This window comes from Neoarius graeffei, chromosome 24 (assembly GCF_027579695.1).
Source record: "Neoarius graeffei isolate fNeoGra1 chromosome 24, fNeoGra1.pri, whole genome shotgun sequence".
Lineage (NCBI taxonomy): Eukaryota > Metazoa > Chordata > Actinopteri > Siluriformes > Ariidae > Neoarius > Neoarius graeffei.
The window spans coordinates 47,233,030-47,253,938 of record NC_083592.1 but is presented as its reverse complement, the minus strand read 5'-3'; the positions used below and the strand labels follow the sequence as shown (position 1 = coordinate 47,253,938).

The following is a 20,909-nucleotide window of genomic DNA, read 5'->3' as shown; positions in this document are numbered from 1 at the left end:
GAAAATTGATTGACGTATAACCTCTGAACGGTTTATCCTACGTGAAACGTATTTAGTAACTTTTGTCAGCCATGTCTGTAGATGATGTGTATCAATTTTGGTGACATGCCTATGAACGGTCTAGGAGGAGTTGCGCCGTCTTCGTGGCCATGCATTTCGCACAAAAGTGAAATTACCTCACTTCCTGTTGGGCGTGGCTAATGCATTGGCATTACACTTTTGTCCGGCTTAGTGAGATACATATGCGTACCAAATGGCATGCCAGTACTACAAACTATATGGCAACCAGGCACCTTAATGCGGGAGGCCAAAATCACAACGACTTAGGGGGCGCTATAGAGGCCCTGAGCCCCGGCCAAGTTTGGGCTTTTGGTTCTGAGTAGCGGTGGCAATTCTCGGAAGTGGTGCCAAATTTCGTGCGTTTTCGCCCATGGCAAGCGCCCCGAAAATGGCCCAACAGCGGAGAAAAATAAAGAAGAAGAAGAAGAAGACGGAAGAATAATTAAAGCCGCAAGCGGCCTCGACGGGCCCTCGCGCCAGCGGCCAAGGGGGGCGGGGGCATGTGTCCCCGCGAAATACCTTCCACAGCTTCTTTGGCAAGAGACATTACTCCCACAATGGTGACAAAGCACAGAATTGGACACAGAGTACACGGTGCGCTGAGATGTTGTCATGGACAGAACATTTTATGCCATGGCTTCCCAACCAAATTAATGTATTTACCTCATCAGTCACCAAGCTATAGCTACATAGGATTGTCTTCTGTTAGACATCTATTAGTCTGTATGTAACGCTACAACACTTGCTCCCGACTGCCTACCCATTCCCCACAAGTCATGTGTGTTTAAGGCAACCAAAACAACATACTCCTGGTGCCTCATGATTGTAAACACCTCTCCTGCAACTGCTACAGCGCAATGAGCGCCCCCAGTGGTGAAAGTTCACCAAATTTGGTATACATGTCAAGGGACCTATGAAGAGTTGTTTTGTAAAGTTTGATCAAGTTTGACCAATCAGAAGCCGAGATATAAATTGTTGCCTGAAAACAGCGCCCCCAGTGGCAAAAGTTCACAAAATTTGGCACATATGTCAGGTGACCTGTTAAGAGTGTGCGTATCAAGTTTGATCAAGATTGAGAAAATAGAAGATGAGATATTGATTTTTGAAGAATAAATTTTTTGGTTTCTCCCATGTCAGTAGGTGGCGCTATGCTGCACATGAGCGATTATGAGTTGGAAAAATAAGTGTCTACAACAGCAACGTACTATCACAAGGTAGTGGTGTGAAGGAGAAGCATTATGGAATTATTTACCAAAAACCTGTTTCGGAGCAATAGCGTTGGCCAAAAACAGCGCCCCCCATGGACGAAAATTCCCAAAATGTGGTGTACATGACATGGGAGGTAGTAAGAGGGTGGCCGTGAAGTTTGACCAAATTTGAGGGAAGATTGGATTTTTTGCCCAAAAATAGCGCCCCCAGTGGCGAAAAATCACAGAAATTGGGTAACATGTCAGATGCCCAATGAGTGATTTGCGTGTGAAGTATGAGCAGTTTTGAGCAATTTGAAGATATGTTATGAATTTTTAAGCATGTAAAATTTTGCATTGAAAATTGATTGACGTATAACTTCTGAACGGTTTATTCTACGTGGAACGTATTTAGAAACTTGTGTCAGCCGTGTCTGTAGATGATGTGTATCAATTTTGGTGACATTGCTATGAACGGTCTAGGAGGAGTTGCGCCGTCTTCGTGGCCATGCATTTCGCACAAAAGTGAAATTACCTCACTTCCTGTTGGGCGTGGCTAATGCATTGGCATTACATTTTTGTCCATCTTAGTGAGATACATATGCGTACCAAATGGCATGCCACTACTACAAACTACATGGCAACCAGGCACCTTAATGCGGGAGGCCAAAATCACAATGAGTTAGGGGGCACTATAGAGGCCCTGAGGCCCGCCTGGATCTGGGCTTCTGGTTCTCAGTAGCGGTGGGAGTCTAAGAAAAAGGAGCCAAATTTCGTGCGATGTCGACCATGGCAAGCGCCCCAAAAAGGGTCTTGTAAAGAGTTTGCTTGCCAAGTTTGACAAATCAGAAGCTGCAATATCATTTCTGCCATAACCAGCACCCCCAGGGACGAAAGTGCACAAAATTTGGCGTACATGTCAGGTGAGCTATGAAGAGTTTGCGTATGAAGTTTGATGACAATTGAGTAAACAGAAGATGAGCTATAGATTTTTGAAGAATAAATTTTTTGGTTTTTCCCATGTCAGTAGGTGGCGCAATGCTGTACATGAGTGATTATGAGATGGAAAAATAAGTGTCCACAACAGCAACGCACTATCACAAGGTAGTGGTGTGAAGGAAAAGCATTATGGAATTATTTACCAAAAACCCGTTTTGGAGAAATTGCGTCGGCCAAAAACAGCGCCCCCCATGGACGAAAATTCCCAAAATGTGGTATACATGACATGGGAGGTAGTAAGAGGGTGGCCGTGAAGTTTGACCAAATTTGAGGAAAGACTGGATTTTTTGCCCAAAAATAGCGCCCCCAGTGGCGAAATATCACAGAAATTGGGTAACATGTCAGAAGCCCAATGAGTGATAAGCGTGTGAAGTATGAGCAGTGTTGAGCAATTGGAAGATTTGTTATGAATTTTTTAGCATGTAAAATTTTGAAGTGAAAATTGATTGACGTATAACTTCTGAACGGTTTATCCTACGTGAAACGTATTTAGTAACTTTTGTCAGCCATGTCTGTAGATGATGTGTATCAATTTTGGTGACATTCCTATGAACGGTCTAGGAGGAGTTGCGCCGTCTTCGTGGCCATGCATTTCACACAAAAGTGAAATTACCTCACTTCCTTTTGGGCGTGGCTAATGCATTGGCATTACATTTTTGTCCGGCTTAGTGAGATACATATTCATACCAAATGGCATGCCACTACTACAAACTATATGGCAACCAGGCACCTTAATGCGGGATGCCAAAATCACAACGACTTAGGGGGCGCTATAGAGGCCCTGAGCCCCGGCCAAGTGTGGGCTTTTGGTTCTGAGTAGCGGTGGCAATTCTCGGAAGTGGCGGCAAATTTCGCGCGTTTTCGCCCATGGCAAGCGCCCCGAAAATGGCCCAACAGCGGAGAAAAATAAAGAAGAATAATAATAGTGAACTCTTACAAGAACAATAGGGCCTTCGCCCTATAGGGCTCGGGCCCTAATAATAGTGAACTCTTACAAGAACAATAGGGCCTTCGCCCATAGGGCTCGGGCCCTAATTAAAGCCGCAAGCGGCCTCGACGGGCCCTCGCGCCAGCGGCCAAGGGGGGCGGGGGCAGGCGTCCCCGCGAAATACCTTCCACAGCTTCTTCGGCAAGAGACATAACCACAAGGTAGTGGTGTGAAGGAAAAGCACTATGGAATTATTTACCAAAAACCCGTGTCGGAGCAATTGCGGCGGCCAAAAACAGTGCCCCCCATGGACGAAAATTCCCAAAATGTGGTACACATGACATGGGAGGTAGTAAGAGGGTGGGCGTGAAGTTTGACCAAATTTGAGGAAAGATTGGATTTTTTGCCCAAAAATAGCGCCCCCAGTGGCGAAATATCACAGAAATTGGGTAACATGTCAGAAGCCCAATGAGTGATTAGCGTGTGAAGTATGAGCAGTTTTGAGCAATTAGAATATTTGTTATGAATTTTTAAGCATGTAAAATTTTGCATTGAAAATTGATTGACGTAAAACTTCTGAACGGTTTATGCTACGTGAAACGTATTTAGTAACTTTTGTCAGCCATGTCTGTAGATGATGTGAATCAATTTTGGTGACATTCCTATGAACGGTCTAGGAGGAGTTGCGCCGTCTTCGTGGCCATGCATTTCGCACAAAAGTGAAAGTACCTCACTTCCTGTTGGGCGTGGCTAATGCATTGGCATTACATTTTTGTCCGGCTTAGTGAGATACATATGCGTACCAAATGGCATGCCACTACTACAAACTACAAGGCAGCCAGGCACCTTAATGCGGGAGACCAAAATCACAACGACTTAGGGGGCGCTATAGAGGCCCTGAGCCCCGGCCAAGGTTGGGGCTTCTGGTTCTGAGTAGCGGTGGCAATTCTCGGAACTGGTGCCAAATTTCGTGCGTTTTCGCCCATGGCAAGCGCCCCGAAAATGGCCCAACAGCGGAGAAAAATAAAGAAGAAGACGGAAGAATAATAATAGTGAACTCTTACAAGAACAATAGGGCCTTCGCCCATTCGGGCTCGGGCCCTAATAATAGTGAACTCTTACAAGAACAATAGGGCCTTCGCCCTATAGGGCTCGGGCCCTAATTAGAAAATACAATACAATTAGAAAAACATAGTTATCCCTCTAACCATGAATTCTAACATATAATTCTGCCTCAGGAAAAAAAAAAAAACTTCAGGATGAAGCTCTGACTGCTTTTAGCTCTATAATATCCTTTTGTCCATCTGTAGATTTTATAGTATTTCAGAGCGTGACAGAAACCATAAACGGGTCCATCTGAGTGCGTGTGATGATCTAGACATGAGCAGTGAACAAAGTTAACCAAGGAACATTTGAGAAAAATAGATCTCATACTAGGTCTTGGGTGCAAATCTAACGTAGCAAACTTCAGACTGCAAACACGCCTCTGCTGTTCGACCACATTTAGGAGTTCATAATTCCTGGCCATATTCTCTCTTTAAGAGTTTTTTACTCAGGGTGAATTGTTTGTGTATAGTTTGTGCTTTTAACTTCAGGGTCGTGTGTGTGTGACAAGCATAGGAGTGGATTCTATCACAATAAATAAAAAATAGCCAAGGTTTTCATTTCCCTCTGCTATGAATTATTGATGGAGCTGTGTAACCGAGGAACTGCCTGTGTGCACTTTTGCCACAAGGTAAATATCGGCTGAAACGTGTAAACATCCGGTGACACGATCTGCCATAACGATCGGTGACTTGCATAAACAAATAGTTTCCGCAAATGTTATTGAGTCGAGGTAGAGCAAAGCCACAAGACAGTCAATCCTGACCTTTCATCATTCTTCCAGTTCAAAGAATAGTCACTCAGGAAAAGGGCTCTTCTGTTTTTGCTTTCAAAATAGCATGAAATTGATAAACTCTGAGTTAAACCTCATCAATACTTGATACGTAGCACATGATCAATGCCAGGATGCTTTTCTTATTCTGAATGCATAGGAGTTCCTTAAACCTGCTGACAGGTCAATGGATTTGGGGGATTTGTAACGGTTATCTGAGAAAGAATTTTAATATCCTCAATCCCTCAGCATCCTTTTGCTACGTTCAGTTGCTCATCAGAAGATTGTGCTTGTATATACATATAAGGGCGGCACGGTGCTGTCGCCTCACAGCAAGAAGGTTCTGGGTTTGAGCCCAGCGGCCAACGAGGGCCTTTCTGTGCGGAGTTTGCATGTTCTCCCCGTGTCCGCGTGGGTTTCCTCTGGGTGCTCCGGTTTCCCCCACAGTCCAAAGACATGCAGGTTAGGTTAACTGGTGACTCTAAATTGACCGTAGGTGTGAATGTGAGTGTGAATGGTCATCTGTGTCTATAGCCAAGTTTACATTAGACCGTATCTGTCTCATTTTCTTCGCGGATGCACTGTCCGTTCACATTAAAACGCCGGGAAACGCCGGGAAACGGGAATCCGCCAGGGCCCACGTATTCAACCCAGTTCGTATCTGATCCGGTGCTGTGTAAACATTGAGATACGAAGATACGCTGTGCTGAGCTCTAGCTGGCGTCGTCATTGGACAACGTCACTGTGACATCCACCTTCCTGATTCGCTGGCGTTGGTCATGTGACGCGACTGCTGAAAAACGGCGCGGACTTCCGCCTTGTATCACCTTTCATTAAAGAGTATAAAAGTATGAAAATACTGCAAATACTGATGCAAATACTGCCCATTGTGTAGTTATGATTGTCTTTAGGCTTGCCATCCTTCCACTTGCAAGTGGTAAGTGACTTGCGCATGCCCGATATGCACCGGGATCACACACACAGCGGCTCAGTCCCGAATCACTGCTCGTGCGCTTCACTCGTGCGCTCTGTGAGCTGCGCAGGGCCGGAGTGCGCACCCTCCAGAGGGCACTCGCTGTTCAGGGCGGAGTGATTTGGAGCGCAGGATGCCTGCGGAGCCGAGCCGCTGAGGAGAAATTTACACATTACATTTCAACTTACGTGCCGTCTAATTAGTCATGTGATTAGCGTATCCGTGTATTGGCGTTGCTGTGTGCACGCGAATCGTGTATTGGCGTTGCTGTGTGCACGCTAATCGTTTTTAAAAACGTTAATCTGATGATCCGCTGATACGGTCTAATGTAAACCCCACCTATGTGTCAGCCCTGTGATGACCTGGCGACTTGTCCAGGGTGTACCCCGCCTTTCGCCCGTAGTCAGCTGGGATAGGCTCCAGCTTGCCTGCGACCCTGTAGAACAGGATAAAGTGGCTACAGATAATGGATGGATATATATAATCTACACATGGAGTCTTAATCATACCTAGCAAAATATAATTATTTCTCTATTTATTTTATAACTCTATTTAACAGACAGCAATTGGTACAATGATTTAAAATATCCAGCATATTTAAGAAATCGTTACCCTTTTACTTTATGACTGAGTAAATACACAAACTGATAGCATCAAAGTCATATTTTTTCCCCTGAAAATGAAAGATATTCTCAGTACTTTATAACAAAAGGGTTTGTTGAGTGTTTTATATACGTACAGTCGTGTGCAAAAGTCTTAGGGACATGTAAAGAAATGCTGGAGACCAAAAATGGCTTAAAAAAATGAAATCAAATGTTTCAACATAAAAAAAAAAAAAACGCTATAAACAGTAAGCAGTAAGCCGTAATAAATTAAACAAAGTCAAAAGTCAATATTTGGTGTGAGACGACCCTTTAGTTTAAAAACAATAGTAGTCTGAGGTACAGTGAGTGCAGTTTTATATGGAAGGAAATGAGCTGTAGGTTTTACTGAGCATCTTCCAGAACCAGCCACAGTTCTTCTGGACACTTTGACTGTCACACTCACTTCTTCATTTTGCACCAAAACCCAGCAGCCTTCATTATGTTTTCTTTTTAATCTGTAAAGTGCTCTCTTATGTAACATGCTGCTCAGATACTTTTTTTTTTCCTGTAACATTTAATTTTGTGCTGGAAAATGAACGTTTGGACTTGAAAATGTTTTTGTACTGACTCGATAATGTAGAAGTAATAAAATAGAAATCTATAACAAAGTTTGTATGGAAAAAAAAAATAGGGGGCCTAAGACTTTTGCACAGTGGTGTGTTTGTCCTTCTTTAATTACTCTTTTGTAACATGTTGTTTGGTCAGGGGCAATAATAATGATTAAATTGTAATAAAGCATAAAAGCTTGAGGTGTTTAAAACCATTTGACTGTCAGTGGACTTGTGACAAAAGTGTTGCATGTAGGTTACTAGCTAATGTAATGTCAAGCTTTGTGTAGTAGGAACACACAATAAGCACATAAACACACATTATTTAACTGATTCTATGTGATAATGCATGTTCATGATATACTCATGTATTTGTATAGTTCATTGCATTACTTATGAAGGTAAAAGTGTAGAGATGATCCTAGGTCATTTTAATACAACCCCATTTTCAGAAAAGTTGGGATAGTTTCCAACTTTGGGATATTTTCTGGGACACAGAGTGTATGTGCTTGACTGGCCTGCTGCTCGTCCAGATCTGTCTCCTATTGAGAATGTGTGTGGCATCATGAAGAGAATCAGACAACGGCGACCACGGACTGTTGAGCAGGCGAAGTCTTGTATTAAGCAAGAATGGACAAAAAATCCATTTGCGAAACTGCAACAATTAGGATCCTCAGACGCCATATAATTAAAAAGTGTTATTAAAAGAAAAGCTGACGCAACACAATGGTAATAATGCCTCTGTCCCAACTTTTTTGAGTGTGTTGCAGGCATCAAATTATAACTTTATTTTTACAAAATACAATTAAGTTGGTCAGTAAAACTATTGGAAAACTTTTATTTGTACTTTTGCCAGTTAAATAAAGCTTCACATGAATTAAATCATATATTTTTGTTTTTATTGCATTTTGGAAAATATCCCAACTTTTCTGGAAATGGGGTTGTAGTATCTTGACCATTGAAAATGTGTAGAACAGTTTAATAATAACTGAAGTGAACCGTACACCGCAAGTTGGCCTTGTGGTTGGTGTGTCCACCTCTCAACCGGGAGATTGTAAGTTCTCCTCGCGGTCGGGTCATACCAAAGACCATCATAAAAATGGTACCTAATACCGTCTGGCAAGGCACGCTACAGTATAGATGCGAGTGGAGAAGTCAAACTCTCGTGGTTACCAAACAGCGCCACACCCAAACGCCTTAAAGAGTTGGTTAGGACTGGGATAGGAGACTGCCTGGGAAAACTGGATTCTGGCGTGAGAGGGACTTTGACTTGACTTGACTTTGAAGTGAAATGTACAAGAATGAGGTGGTTCCTGGTTTGAGTAACTGAAATGAGATACTTCTCAAGGTTAATGACTTTTTGGAATTTTAGTCATACCTGTAACTGAGTTATAATTGAAAAAAGTAAGCTATATTAGCATGTACCTCCAGTATATTGCTTATCCTCCCACTAAACTTTTTACATGTAACCTAAAAGCTGTTGTTTTTCTCCATAATTTAGGTTCAATTTTGAAGACGAGACTCCAACAACAAACTTTGACACCTTTCCAGCAGCAATCCTGACAGTGTTCCAGGTAAAAGTTGAATCCACAGTGTTACGTTTTTGTTGGTGCGTCAGGTCTGGTTAGAAGATGAGCTTTCTGTTGTAGATTCTGACAGGAGAGGACTGGAATGCAGTGATGTATCATGGGATCGAATCTCAGGGAGGAGTGGGCAGTGGCATGTTCTCCTCCGTCTACTTCATCGTCCTCACGCTATTCGGAAACTGTATCCTCCTCTCGGCTGAAAAACAAGCACCATGTTGTAACCCAGTGACGAATTAAGAAGACTACACACAATCTAAGAAAGAACCAGTCATGATGCCCTAAAGTTTAGATTTAAGAACTCATTCTTTCATAGAATCATATTTAAATATGAATCATCTATTTAATTACCAGCATATAGAATTTGCTAAGCGTTTCTTTGATTCTTGGCGTCTATGAATTTTTAGTGTTTATTAGGCAAAGCAAGGCGAGTTTATTTATATAGCACATTTCATACACAGTGGCAGTTCAATGTGCTTTACAGAAGTAAAAGCAGAACAGTAAACAATAGAAAATAAAATTACATAAAATAATTGGGGAAGAAAAATAATAAGAATTAAACAATAGTAGAAATAAAATAATAAAATGAAATAAAGTTCAAAAAAGGAATCAGCCTCGAGATTAATTAGTATTATGGGTTTAACTCATAAAGCGCACTCTCCCCGTGGCTCTTCCACGAGGATCACCAAAAATCGTCCCGCAGACAAAATCTACGAGGATCACCAAATAAAATCGTCCTGCAGACAATATATTTTTGTCGTCCGCTTTGCCGTGTAAAATATAATACAGTGCAATGCAATAATGAGTACACCCCCCCTGAAAAACGACATTTTTCACAGTATTAAAATGAACACAAACAATATGTCCCAAACAGTTCCTTGATGATGTTTATTGCACTATGTTCTTACATTATAATTCAAGCAGAAAGGTGAAAAGATGCCTTAAATTACATATTTTTTTGTTTCCGTGAAAGTGGGATGGAGCAAAAGTGAGTACACCCCACAACAAACTCAATTACATCCAGTACATTTAGTACTTTGTATGGCCTCCATTATTTGCAATGACAGCCCCAAGTCTCCTTGGCATGGAGTGCACAAGTTGACAACATTTGGCTACATCAATCTTTTTCCATTCTTCAAGGATGACCTCTTTCAGAGCCTGGATGTTGGATGGAGAGTGATGCTCAACCTGCCTCTTCAGTATTCCCCAAAGATGCTCTATAGGGTTCAGATCAGGTGACATACTTGGCCATGGAATCACTCTCACCCTGTTCCTCTTCAGAAAGTCAGCAGTGGCCTTAGATGTGTGTTTTGGGTCATTGTCATGTTGAAAAATGGCACGACGACCAACGGCCCGAAGTGATGGAAGCATCTTAGCTTTCAGTATAGAGCAGCACATTTGAGAATTCATGATGCCATCAATGAAATGCAGTTCTCCAACACCCGCAGCACTCATGCAACCCCACATAAGAACACTACCCCCTCCATGTTTCACTGTGGGCACCATGCATTTTTCCTTGTACTCCTCACCCTTGCGACGCCAGACTGTTTTGAAGCCATCAGTTCCAAAAAGATTGATTTTGGTCTCATCACTCCAGAGTATAGAGTCCCAGTAGCCTTCATCCTTTTCAGCATGTGCCCTGGCGAACTCTAGACGGGCTTTTTTGTGACTGGGCTTTAGGAGAGGCTTCCTTCGGGGACGACACCCATGCATGCCATTCCGCTGCACTGTACGGCATATTGTGTCACGTGACACATTCACTCCAATTTCAGTCTCTACTTCCTTAGATACCTGTTGTGCACTTGCATGCCGATTTTCCTCAACTTTTCTCATTACAAGCCGCTCCTGCCTGGGTGTTAATTTTCTTGGCCGGCCTGTACGTCTCTGTACTTTGGCTGCAGTTCCATCTGTCTTGAATTTTTGGATCACTTTTGCAACCGTGTTCTTACTGATGAGTAAGGCTTTACTGATCATCTTGTAGCCCTCACCTCTCTTGTGTAAAGCAATAATCCGCTTTCTCAGATCCAGAGACATTTCCTGGCCATGAGGTGCCATTGCTGACAGCAGGAAATGGGAAAGGGTGGTTTGCTTTAGGCAGCTGGGCCATAGAAGGTTCACGCTGCATGCTGCACGCTACACGTTCACGTGAAGAACCGGACCCTGGGCCATTAAACTTCATGCTTGGATGTTCACGTGTTGCGTCTGTTCTACTTTGACCGAGTAACCAACAATATGGACTCTTCGGATGACGACGATTGCCTCATTCTGCTTTTACTGAGACAGAGGAAGAGGAAAAGGAACAGAATTTGGAGCCGAGAACACTTCCTTCTGAGAGAAACCCGTGGTGAATTTCACCGAACATTCTATAATCTGCTTGACAATCCCGATGAAGAACTATTTTTCAATTATACCATTCAATTATATTTTTTCTGAAGTTTTCCCCTGAAAGCATAGAGTTATCTCCCTAGACCCGTTCTGATTGGCTGGCGCGGCGGTGACCGCATGCATTGACTGGAATTTCCATCTTCACGCCTAGAAAAAAGTGTGCATGTTCATTTCTCGCTTCACACGTGAAGTGTGCAGCGTGCAGCGTGCAACGTGAACGCCGTTCTATGGCCCAGAGCAAGTCATGCTACATTTGTCCACTTTTCTTTACACGCGTGTAGCGTGCAGCATGCAGCGTGCAGCGTGAACCTTCTATGGCCCAGCAGCCTTAGGTAACAGCCTTTTGTAGCCAACTGCCTAATTAACACCTGTGTAATGACTAATTAGACTCACCTGTGGTTAATTGTTTGTTCAGGTCCACATTGGTAGCCTAAAAAGTTGCTTTACTCAGAGCCCTTCAGCGGGGTGTACTCATTTCTGCACCACACAAATTTCACTAAAACTGAAATAAAAATCATTTAAGTTATATTATTAGCCTTTGTTTTGAGTTCAAAAGCTCAACAGAACCTGTGTTTAACTTAGTCTGGGAACATTTTGGAAATATATCTTTGTGTTCCTTGTCATATTGTGTGAAATGTTACTTTTCAAAGAGGGTGTACTCATTATTGCATTGCACTGTATGTATATTTATCTTATTTAATTAAAGACCATTGATTGATTGATTGATTGATTGACAGGACGGACCTGCATGGTATCAGTGCTGTGTGTGGTTTATTCTCTTAACTCGTATCTATTCAGACACTCTTCTTAACGTCTTCCTGGCTATTGCTGTCGACAACCTTGCCAACGCACAGGAGCTCACTAAGGTGGTTTATCAATTCACACACACCCTGAATCCTATCTCCATATCCCACCATATACTGCTTTCCTTTATTGGATCCATAACCCTGTCTGTTAAATGATGCTCATCTCAGTCGGTAACTCGCACTAATGGAGCTCCACGTTTCTGGCGGGATTTATGGCTTTACATTAACACTGTATCTACAGTACACGAAAGGAGCACACATACCATCATACTATCAGTCCTTTAGGACCTCGTTACGGGATTTGATTTGTCGAGTCCTAAACATGGGTCGGACATTAAGTCATTAAACCCTCCTTTATCGCAGGATGAGGAGGAACAGGAGGAGGCCATCAGTAAGAAGCTGGCCCTCCAGAAGGCTAAAGAGGTGAAGGAAGTCAGCCCCATGTCAGCTGCTAGCATCTCTCTGGCAGCGTAAGTAGCAACCCCACTGCTGCTGGAATACACCAGTTCGAAAACCACATTTCTTGTTTGTATGTGGTGTTTTTCTAAGTGTTATTCATGTGTCTAGAATTCTTAAGTACTGTAGTGTCTAGTGTCTGGACTGTTTAAATGTGTTTCAGAGTGTGTGTTTGAGTGTGTGTGTGTGAGAGTGAGCGCCATTTTAATGTAACTTCTGTCTTCACTACAACACCTTTACTCCAGAGGATTGGATTGGATTGGATTTGATTTGATTGATAAGCCATGATGGAAAAGGGATAACAAATAGCATATTATGAAGCACATTAGACTAGTAAAGGACATTCAAGTATTTATTTCCACTAGTTATCACTAATACTACTGTACCTCTTAACACATCTATTGTAAATCCATGACTTAGGATATTTGTGACACTAATAAATTGCACTTCATTGCACATTTTTATAGCTCAAAGTAGAATAATGTTTCTCTAAAGGTGATGATATGCTGGGCACCTTTTTGGGCAGTGTCGCCAGCGACGGGCAACCAGGTGAGACACAGGGCAACTAATTAGGGCAACAGACAATTGGCAACAACCAATCAGATAAGAGCACATCTGTTGCCAGGGAGACAGACACCGCAAAGATGGGCACTCAAACATTTGCAGCGGTCACTTTTGCCTCGACTTCAGTCTTTATTCATTTCGCTCAAGTACGCATCACTTCTGGAACAAAACTGAAGAGATACTCTGGTCAAAAGATAATTTGCCATTATTTTAACATTTATAAGTCAAAATAACCACATTATTATGTTAATCATAAACACTTTAAATCTCTTTAAAAATGCTACTAGCCTCAATCACGTGTGCTATGGACCCTTTTCACGTGACGTCACGACAAACGCGGCCGCCATTTTGGACATGTACTACCAGTAGTTTACCACAGCCAACATTGAGGAACGGCAGCAAAGAAAGTGTTTATTTTCAGCAAGACTTCCATCATGCCACTATATTGTTGTGCACCTGGATGTAGTAACCATCAACACACAAGGCAAGGGTTATCATTTTATCGGATCCTGGTAGATGCTGACCGACGGAGAAGATGGATAGCGGCATACCAACGCTTGTGTAGTGACCACTTTGTTGGAGGTAAGACGAATAAAATTAGCCAGAAAAGGCATTACATTGCTGTTAACATTCCATTCTAGTTTACTGTAATTATGATCTGGCAGCTATTTACACCGGATCCAGTGTAAATAGCTGCCAGAGCCAACGTCCGAGGTTCCGGAGCGCGCTCCGGCAAGCTCGGACGTTGGCTCCGGCAGCTATTTACACTGGATCCGGTGTAAATAGCTGCCAGATCATAATTACAGTAAACTAGTAAATACAGTTTTCTGCATCTCGCTCCTTTTTCTTTTATGTTTGTCGCCTTCCTCGCATTCAAACCGATTCGAGCCGAAGTCCACTACATGTCCAAAATGGCGGCCGCGTTTACGAAGGTCACGTGACTGAAAAGGGTCTATAACGAATAACTGACACATACATCACAAAAATAGTCATTTAATTCTCATCTCAGCAAAAAAGAAAAGAGGACATGGACCAGGAAATGGCTGCTGAGGAGGAAAAGGGGGTGACCGAGCTTCTGAAAGGCTTTTTCTTTTTTAGATCCCGAAATTTGTACTGTTTCGTCCTCGGGTTCCACAAGTAGTCATGTACTGTATGTGAATTAGATCAGACGATAAGTTAGGGGTGCCGTCAAAAAATTATATATTCTAACATTGAAATAAATAAAATGAATTAAAATTCGTAAAAACGATAGTTACACTAATGCAGATCATTGCCGCCTCATGCATCATCAAACTTTGTCTCACGGCCCCCTTTCCCATGTCACAACGTCACTGCCGGGGTCAGCGTATGGTCAACGTGACTGCGTATATTTTATATGGGGGTGCCTTGAGAATTTGCACACTTCTGAAGGGTGCCGTGACTGAAAAAAGGTCGAGAAACGCTGAGTTAGACAATCTCTATTACAACTCACAAAAGAAAAAAATAATTATGAGCTGCCCATCACTTTTACCTTGATGCAAGAGAGCTAACATTATCCCTACCTAGCTAGCGATAACTTTCAGCTAACTATGTTAGCAAAAACCACTGCTAGTTAGCTAAATTCCATTCAGTCTCTATGGAGTGGTGGTTAACTAATGTCAGTTTACACTTCAGCCTCGGTCACAACCGGCCGTACGTGCTCCTACGGCCGGTCTACGTGCAAAAAACGCAAGAAACGCACGGAAGGCGCACGTGAAACGCACGGAGGGCGCGCATGTGACGTGCTGATTTTCGAGCCGCAGAGGTTCTTTGTCATGTCAAACAAAATCTACGGGCGCTTACGTTTTTTTCAGGTTGCAAGACAAACTTACGGCCAACGTGCGTCTTTCTCCACGAACAAAAAAAAACGCAGCGATTTGGGGAAATGCCAAAAATCGCACGGCCAAAAAATCATACGTCTGGTTGTGACCTAGGCTTTAGCTGGGGAAAAAAAAAAACCCATTAATGTCTTAATTACAACCTGAGCACATAAAAATAGACATCTGTTGGTTTTCTAAGCATTTCCTGAGGTAAATTCACCACTTTGGGTTTACACATAATTTACTGGTATAAAAAGATATACAAGTTGTTTCTCTTTTTCTTCGCTGCACTGCCGGAGACGCCGCCATCTTTGTCGAAAATTTCAGAAGCTGTCAGGTGGTCATGTGATTCACTCCGACTGGATGATCTTAAAAAGTTGCCCAAAATGATCAAAATCATTCAGATAGAAATTATGTTGCCGAATCTCAATGGGAAAGTTTTGAAGCACAGTTGCCCAGCAACACTGCCCAAACAGTTGCCCCGTCTATATCATCACCTTAACCGGTCTTTAAGGTTGAATAACCTTAAAACATTGAAATAACTGCCATGTCATTATGGCCAGTCCAGTTTATTTTCCAATACCGATATTCATCCCAACCCAGTAGTTTTTTTCGTTTCTTTAAGGATTATAGTGACATTTACATTTTGAATGTTCTTTGCTTGATTTGGTATCAGTTTACAGGAGTGGACAAATCCTAAATTCATTCCCGAGCCCACCAGGCAAATAAAAGCTCCAGTGTGCTGCCTAGTCCTGTAACCATGGTTACCTGGAAGCCTAAGTGGTAAAAAGTGGTAGCTAAAATAAAGTAACCAACGTTGTCAAAGAAGCGCGCCCTCTTTCAAATGCTGACGTAATCAAGCCGGAAGTTTTGTTTGTTTTGATAGCGATCAGGAAAGTTTGAAAAAAGCAGGCAGTAATCATCATTTAAACTCGTTTTTTGTGCAATATTTCGTTTGGAAAACAGTTTTCAAAATGGTGGCACTGATACCTGGCTGACACTTCACGTTTCGAAGTCTCGCACAAGTCTCGTGAAGATCGCGCGGATAAGCGACGCCTGCCATGGACCAAACGAACTAAATTCAACACGGCTAAAAACCGAATAGGCCGATAAGTATAATATTTAATTGCAATTAGTTGCCAATACGAGTCACGATATAAGGTTAATAAAACCGAAAACGTAATTGAATAACACGTTAATTAAGAAATAAAGCAAGTTTAAAAATGACTTCAGTTCTCCTTTAAAAGTGGTAAATATATCCTGTAGGGGCGCTGTTGAGATGATTATTCGTTGAAAGTTACTGGCTCAGCCAGCGAAAACGGTGCAAAATATTGTGCGCTTTTCAATGCCGTTTCTACGCATTCTGTAAACAGAGCATCTGGTACAAAAATCCCGTGGCGTGACACACATTTACATACTAAATGAAAGAGTATAGTTTTGTAAAATCAGTAAGGAGTAGGTTTTTTTTCTTTTTCTGTTTATTGAATCAACAGTTTATTGAATCAACAGTTTATTGAATCAACAGTTTATTGAATCAATCTGTTTATTGATGTCCATTGGGCAACTACAAAAAAACAACAAAATAGAAAAAAAAAAACAACTAGTATTCTGTACACAAAATTTGCTTGTCCTGGATTCCTGGGCTACTGATTTGTCCACCCCTGAGTTTCTGTTCTGAATTATCTCTATACTGAATTTACAAGACATTTTTCCTTCCTCTCTAAATCATTTTAAATCATCTGAATTATAATGTTAACCCTTTCATGCATAGAATATTGCACTGAAATTTATGGACAATCAATTTCAGGCTGGTTTTAGTAAAATGAGATATACAAATTTTCCCCAGATTATTCAAGATTGTCATTTACTAGAGTTTAAAATAAAATAAATCATTATCCTGATTTCTGTTGCTCTCAGTTCTCATGTCTCTGGTGTATCTTTGCAAGCTTTCTACACAAAATCCCAAATGAAATTAAAAAGTAATTGTGCCCAATTTGAATGAATGCTATAGCTTTTCTACTGTACAGACATTTTGGTCATTCAGAATATTGCTATTTTATAAAGTTAGCTTCTAAACACATTGGAATATATATATATATATATATATATATATATATATATATATATATATATATATATTTTTTTTTTAATTTCAGGTGAAATGTTTTGTCCTTTTTTACTCATGGTGTTCCTACACATGGACCATCTGTTTATTTTAATAATTAGAACAATTCTCGAGAAAATTTAGAAGTTTGAAATTCATACAATATTCAATAAAGGATCTTGATTTTTTTTTTTTTTTACATTTATGCATGAAGGGGTTAATTCGGATCAACCTGAAGGATAAATGTGTTGCTAAATAGTATGTTTCTTTTCTCATTCAGTTGAAATGTCTGTCATGCTTCAGTTAAGATTGAGTTGAATTTTGTGGCGTAGGGCCCGAGTCTGTGACTGACATCTCCACCGGCTCAGGCCCTGCTCCGCGCTTTCTTTCTTTCTCCTCCGATCTTTTTCCTTCTGTTCTTTTTTTGATTTGTGCCGTTTGATAAGGCTCAATGGAGGTGCGCTGTCGCACGGCTCCTCCAACTCCAGCTCTGATTCCCCGTGAGTTTCTTTATTCTTATCTTACGCTCCTGCATTTCTCATCTTCCTTTTTTTCCAGTCACCCTCTGTCTCAAGACCATCTTTCCATCTTCAGTCACTTTAAATGTTCACTTATCAGAGCTCTGACTGTACGACATCTCCTCTAACGTACACCCTACTCTCTTATACTTGTCCAGGTATAATATGTGATATAATGTTAGGTCTACAGGTTAGATGATCTCTATACTGTATTATTTAATCTTCGGCTTTAGTTAGGTATTTAAGCAGTGTGTTATGGATCCTCTGGTTATATACCTAGGTCCTTGTCCTTTTAGGCGTGTCTCGTTTGGCTAGAGATTAGGGCCAAACCGGGGTATTCAACAAAAATTTGTAAAGGTCAAGCTGCATAAAATTCCTAGTTTAAGAACGTCACAGGCTCTGAACAGACAGTGCAAGTTCTCCGTGCAGTTTTTTTTTTTAAACATTGTTGAAGCCATGTTGTCAATACACTGATCAAAAACAGAGATGGTAAATAAAATGTAGAAATCTGCAGGGTTCACTGCAAAACATTTCAGCCTTGTTTAGTTATGTCCACTTACTTTTTCTCTTTAACTCCGTGAGCTCTGAAAAGTGTTTTAATTTGAACTAATCTGTGCAAGTTTTCAAAGGTTAGACTTGAATTGCTTAGTTGTCTTGACTAATTGAGACTTTTTCTGAGATGAAACAAAGATAATCGTCAAATTGAGTTAACATGCATTTTCAAGGCAGCAGGCGAACTTGCATTTCCAAGTTAAACCAATTTGAAATGTTTTACAGTGTAGAAAAATTGCAAAGAGTCGTGGCCCCCTGAGCGCAGCGAGTCGCAAAGAGCACACCACTACTGGCAAATTATGTAAGCTAGAAGGGTCCGGGGGCATGCTCTCCCGGTAAATTTTGAAATATAAGGGTTCATTTCGTGGCTTCTGGTGAGATCTAGAGCTAATTTTTACCAGTTCAACATGTGGGGGGGGGCTATTATTTTACTTATAATTCCCACCCTAAAAACAGAAAAAAAAAAAACCAAAGTCAACCCAATATCCACACTGCAAAAAATTGAAAACTGAATTTGAGGAGAAAATTCCTTAATACTAGTGAAATTATCTTGCTGCATGGACAGATCATTTTACTTGACAAGACATCTAATGCCATGTACACACGTAGCCGGGTATTTTTAAAACCGAACATTCCCCCCCCCCCCCCACCCCCCCCCCCCCCCCCCCCCCCCCCTCCGTTTATAAAAATGTTTTATCCACACCACCTCGTCTTCGAAAAAAATCCCTTCCACACATAACCGAACATCTGCGTTTTCAATCACATTCATAAGCATTCCAAACTTAATAGATTCCAAATTTAATAGAATTGTCAAACTGTGGAATTCTACTTGTAACTATGTCCCTAAAATCTGTTTTTCTACTCCGACCTCTTTTCAAACCTACGTCAGGCAAACCTTGTTCCACCTTTTGGAAAACACTTTCGATGTCGACCGGCCATGCACTTGGTCGCTTGTGAGATTGTGCCCTTGTCATCGTTAGAGTTTAATATCAGTATCATGTCAATTGTCCTTTTTTAGCTTACCTTAATTGTGTTTATTCATTTATACATAGTTTTAATTATTTGGGCGGTGCCTCGCATGGGTACTTTCGGGTCCCGTTCGTACCGACCCCTTTGGGTGGCTTTCTTGTCAGTTCTTTTTTTTTTGTAGTTTGTTTATTTATTTTTGTATTTTTGTAATTTGATGTGAAAAGTCATGCCCAATAAAGCTGAAAAAAAAAAAAAAAACCTGTAGATGGCATTATTTCCCAAAATCCTACCCCCTAATCACATCGCCTGTGCTCTTGGAGCAGTAGTTGGGCTTCTAAAATTAAACATGTAAATAGCACCTGCACAATAATTAACGCTTTCAAGGCACTACTCCGATCCATTACTCTTTGTCCATGCTTAATCTGGCTTCTGCAATAAACAAAGGTCGCACGTTTGACGTCAGGGCAGATTTGTTGTCATTTTTTTGGCGCAGATTGTAACGTTCTAAAACGCAAAACTCCGGTTATCTCTGTCTACACGAAAAGGCATACACGGAGTTTTCAAAAATCTTCACTTTGCCCGGAGTTTTTTTAAATATTCGTTTTTGATCTGTTTTCATGTGGATGACAGGCCAAAATGTAGAAAAATATCTTCGATTTAGCAGATACCTGGCTACGTGTGGACGGGGTCTTAGAATAAGTTGGTTGCAATCTAGAACCTCAGAATTGGTGTCTTGTATTCTTCTAATAGTAAATGCGAGATCGTTTCAACTATTTTTTTCAAGATATTTTCACTTGCTACACTGCAAAAACTAGCCATCCTAATATAAGGAAAAACATAATAAATTTGAGAACATTTAGACTATAATCAAGTGAAATAATCTGCCAGTACAGAAAGATAATTACACTTGGTAAGACATCTTAGAATAAGTTGGTTGCAATCTAGAACTAGGTTTAATAATCTCAAAATTGGTGTCTTGTTTTCTTCTAATAAGAAATGCTAGATCGTTTCAACTATTTTCGAGATATTTTCACTTGCTAAGATATCATTTTTTGCAGTGTAAGATATCATTTTTTGCAGTGCACTTGCATCTAAAAAAACCCTGAATTTGAGGAGAAGATTCCTTAATACTAGTGAAATTATCTTGCTGCATGGACAGATCATTTTACTTGACAAGACATCTTGGAATAAGTTGGTTACAATCTAGAATTAGCTTTAATGATCTCAGAGTTGGTGTCTTGTTTTCTTCTACACTGCAAAAAATATCTTAACAAGTTAGAATATCTTGACTATAGTTGAAACGATCTAACGTTTCCTATTAGAAGAATACAAGACACCAACTCTGAGATTATTAAAACTAGTTCTAGACTGTAACCAACTTATTCCAAGATGTCTTGTCAAGTAAAATGATATGTCCATACAGCAAGATAATTTCACTAGTATTAAGGAATTTTCTCCTCAAATTCAGCTTTCAGTTTTTTGCAGTGTGTTCCAAATGAGACTGCAGTTTACAGTGGTGCTTGAAAGTTTGTGAATCCTTTAGAATTTTCTATATTTCTGCATAAATATGACCGAAAACATCATCAGATTTTCACACAAGTCCTAAAAGTAGATAAAGAGAACCCAGTTAAACAAATGACACAAAAATATTTTACTTATTCATTTATTTATTGAGGAAAATGATCCAATATTACATATCTGTGAGTGGCAAAAGTATATGAACCTCTAGGATTAGCAGTTAATTTGAAGGTGAAATTAGAGTCAGGTGTTTTCAATCAATGGGATGACAATCAGGTGTGAGTGGGCACCCTGTTTTATTTAAAGAACAGGGATCTATCAAAGTCTGATCTTCACAACACGTTTGTGGAAGTGTATCATGGCACGAACAAAGGAGATTTCTGAAGACCTCAGAAAAAGCG

The 20,909-nt window shown here is 40.9% G+C and overlaps 1 protein-coding gene across 1 annotated transcript in view; it reads left to right on the top strand.

Moving 5' to 3' along the window:
• The window catches only part of cacna1ba (calcium channel, voltage-dependent, N type, alpha 1B subunit, a), a 380,512-nt gene that overhangs the window by 198,949 nt on the left and 160,654 nt on the right, over positions 1–20,909 (top strand). The window contains exons 15-18 of the mRNA XM_060907396.1: positions 8,717–8,789; positions 8,865–8,982; positions 11,982–12,049; positions 12,353–12,459. Of these exons, the coding sequence (XP_060763379.1) occupies positions 8,717–8,789; positions 8,865–8,982; positions 11,982–12,049; positions 12,353–12,459 (366 nt within the window). The remainder of the gene's footprint in view (positions 1–8,716; positions 8,790–8,864; positions 8,983–11,981; positions 12,050–12,352; positions 12,460–20,909) is intronic.